Raw genomic sequence first — 3156 nt, 5'->3', positions numbered from 1 at the left:
CAGGCACGGGCGCCCCCCCAACCCGCCACAGCCACCGGGCGGCCCCCCGGTCCCCAGGCACGGGCGCCCCCCCAACCCGCCACAGCCACCGGGCGCCCCCCGGTCCCCAGGCACCGGGCGGCCCGTCACCTCAGCGCCGGGCAGGAAGCAGGCAGACACCGGCACCTCTACCAAACTCCTTTATGTTACAGCGTTTGCTCCCCAAACTGCCCTGGCGCCCGCTCCGCGCAGCCCCGGCTCTGCTCCGAGGGAGCCCGGCGGGAGCCCGGGATTCCCGTGCAGCCCTTGGCACCCCGGCTGGCGGCAGTAGATCCGGGTGCAGCCCCGCACGGCGGTGCCGGAGCCTCTGGCCATGCCGTCCTGTGGTGCCTTCACTTGGGTGCCCGCCGGAGCTCGCTGAGGAGCCAGAGCGCCGTGCTGAGCAGTGCCAGCGAGCCCGACTGGTGGGTGGCAGCGAGCGGCGTGGGCACGTACAGCAGCAGCGTGCTGATGCCCAGGCCCACCTGCCGACAGCGAAGAGGCAGTGAGGGCGGCTGCGAGAGCGGGGTGCGCCCCTGCCGGAGCCCAGCTTCCCACATCCCTGCTCAGCCTGCGGCCGGGTACGCGGGAGCAGGCGCTGGGGGGCTCCGGGGGGCTGTACCTGCAGGCACGCCACGGCGAGCAGGGACGTCACCGCTATCCTGGCCCTGCGAGGGAGCGGGACCTTCCGGGAGAAGAGGTACAGCGCCGTGATAGCCGAGACGGAGGCGATTCCCTAGAGAAGGGAGCGAGTTGGGATGAGCCAGAGAAACAACTTCTCCTCAAGAACATTCCACAGAAAATAGGTGCAGATGCCTTTAGCTGCATCTTCCACGCAGGAAATAAATAAATAAATAATAAAAGGTGTTGTTCAAGTCATACTTAACTGCAGCCACAATGAAATCCTGCAGCTCCTGTGACCCACTAACTTCACAAACCTAAAGTCTAAATAAGGCCATTGAGTTCCATTTTCTCCAAATCGACATTGTTTTTTTCCCTTTTTAATCCCATTGTTTTTTTCCCTTTTTAAGTCACTATGGGTTATTTCCGTGCTATCCCTGTCCATCACCTTGTCAATTCCATGTAAAAGCTGTCACCAGAAAACTGATCTCATTGTCACCACTCAGCTGTAAGTTACCAACACATCTCATTCTGCAGGTCACCTCAGAGGATTCCTCCCCTGCCCAAATTACTTGATCTTCCTTTTCAGTCTTAGAAATGGTTTAGTCCACTGCAGTGCCACCCTTGGTTAGTATTTGGATTGCTCTAACTAGCTGAGATGTTTTCACATGGGTTTATACATGTAACGGAAAATGAGGCACAAAATCGAGTGTGTAACCTGGCAAGTTCGGAAGCTTCCTTCCAAAGCACTTTGAAATACCAGGAAGTGCTGGCCTTCCTCTTTCCAGAGGAAGAGCTTGGTAGCAAGCTCTCGGGAACTCAGGATGGATGCCCTGAATGTCACTCCTGCTGAAAGAACCACAGCACAGTGAAGGCAACCCGGCCTTTGGAGGCAACCAAGAGGAAGCTGCAGCATAATGAGAACACGTCACTTACCAAGACTCTGTGATCAAACTGCACAGTTGTGGGGTTCTCAAAGATATTTTTCAGCACAGGAGAGAAGGCAAGGAGGTCATCGGGGATCCAGCGTTCCCCCATCTTGGGGAAAGAATTGTACACCAGGCCAGCATCCAGCCCTGCCACAAAGGCACCTGCAGGTCCAGAGCAGAGAAGTCGGATCAACTGACTGCATTCAGGTGGCACCTCAGACTGTGTGGATCCTAAATCCAGCTTCATCTTGAATTGCCTTTAGAAACATACACGTTAAGTCACGTAGCAGCACACAGATTGTAAGCAGGATGCTCTCCTGACTAGGAAAGACCACTAGGAAAGGTTTTTGGATGCAAGTTCTCGGGAGAGAATAAGTTTTCTCCAGAGAACATGATAAGGTTCCTTGGAGTCCTTCCCAGATCAGAAGAAAGAGAAGGCAGGAGAGCAGGAAGAAAGAGTCTTACCTGAGAGAGCAGTAAGGAAAATGAGAGCTGTAGTGCCATGAGCAAACCGTCTCAAGCGGAGCAGCTGATGGGTCTCAGGCAGCTGCAAAATACAAGTAACGGGGCCAAAGTAAAGAACTGCCTGGGTTTTTAAGTCCTATAAGCCCTGTGCTTGATGTCTTTTTATTACTCTCTGCTTTTGGCTCTGACATTCCCTACATACCTTGTGCTGTGGGAGCAGCAGAGAGAGCCCTGTCCACAGGCTGGCGGAATACAGAACCAGCGCGGAGCCCAGATGCGCAGCGAGACGGTACTGACTGACCCGAGGAATGTCGTAGGAATCCGGCTTCTCCTCCAGGCCGCTCTTCACCATGTACCATCCCAGCAGTCCCTGAGAGAGCCGCCAGAGAGCGGGCGTGAGGGCTGCCGAGGCCGCAGCCGCGGAAAGGTCAGCAAAGATTCCTTTTTGCCTCTATCAGCACTGGAAGAGCAGCAGCGGCTGCTGTGATCAGATAATTTACAGGCAAGATAACTTGCTTCTTACGTTTTTAACAACTTTTTAAGACTGAGCCCTCTGCAAAAGCTCACGCGCGTGCCCTGTCTTAGCCGTTCTCCAGTCGAGAACAGGAGATCCTGTCAGCGCCACAGGCTGTTCAGCTGCCGGGCTCTCACCTGGAAGCAGACGAGGCCACAGAGCGCAAGGACGCAGCCCTTCATGGGGCGGCTGAGCCAGCCCTTCCTCCAGAAATAGGCAGCGGGCACGATGTAGGCCAGGCCCACGAGGCGGCCCCACATCCGATGCGAATACTCCATGTACCAGATGAACTTGAACTCGGCCAGCGTCATGTCGCGGTTCAGGCTGTTGAGAGGCGCAAGCAGCGCTCCTTAGCACCGGGGCGCCCCTGCCCGCTCCCGGCGGCGGCCCCCGGCCCCCGTCCCACGCACATTTTGAACTCGGGGAACTGCTGGTACTTGCGGAACTCGGCCTCCCACTCGCGCTGCGTCCGCGGCGGCTTCATCCCCTTCACCAGGTGCCAGTCCACCATGGAGAGGCCGGACTCGGTGAGCCTGGGAGAGGGGCGCAGCTCGCTCGGCGGTCCCGGCGGCGCACGGAGCCGCGAGCGGCGGCGGGAGGAGGGCGCGG

At 57.5% G+C, this 3156-nt stretch overlaps 1 protein-coding gene across 1 annotated transcript in view; it reads right to left on the bottom strand.

The window, feature by feature from the left end:
* Positions 1-349: 349 nt before the first annotated feature.
* LOC112957087 (cytochrome c oxidase assembly protein COX15 homolog) overlaps positions 350-3156 on the bottom strand; it is a 3507-nt gene continuing 700 nt past the window's right edge. The window contains exons 2-8 of the mRNA XM_026050656.1: positions 2958-3101; positions 2685-2871; positions 2236-2403; positions 2034-2115; positions 1576-1730; positions 641-754; positions 350-503 (exon numbers count right to left, since the gene is read on the bottom strand). Of these exons, the coding sequence (XP_025906441.1) occupies positions 372-503; positions 641-754; positions 1576-1730; positions 2034-2115; positions 2236-2403; positions 2685-2871; positions 2958-3101 (982 nt within the window). The 3' untranslated portion in view covers positions 350-371. The remainder of the gene's footprint in view (positions 504-640; positions 755-1575; positions 1731-2033; positions 2116-2235; positions 2404-2684; positions 2872-2957; positions 3102-3156) is intronic.

The sequence above is a fragment of the Nothoprocta perdicaria genome, unplaced genomic scaffold (genome assembly GCF_003342845.1).
Source record: "Nothoprocta perdicaria isolate Ctin4 unplaced genomic scaffold, notPer1 scaffold_7, whole genome shotgun sequence".
Taxonomy (NCBI): Eukaryota; Metazoa; Chordata; class Aves; order Tinamiformes; family Tinamidae; genus Nothoprocta; species Nothoprocta perdicaria.
The sequence above is the reverse complement of the archived record's forward strand: the minus strand, read 5'-3'. Positions and strand labels throughout refer to the sequence as shown.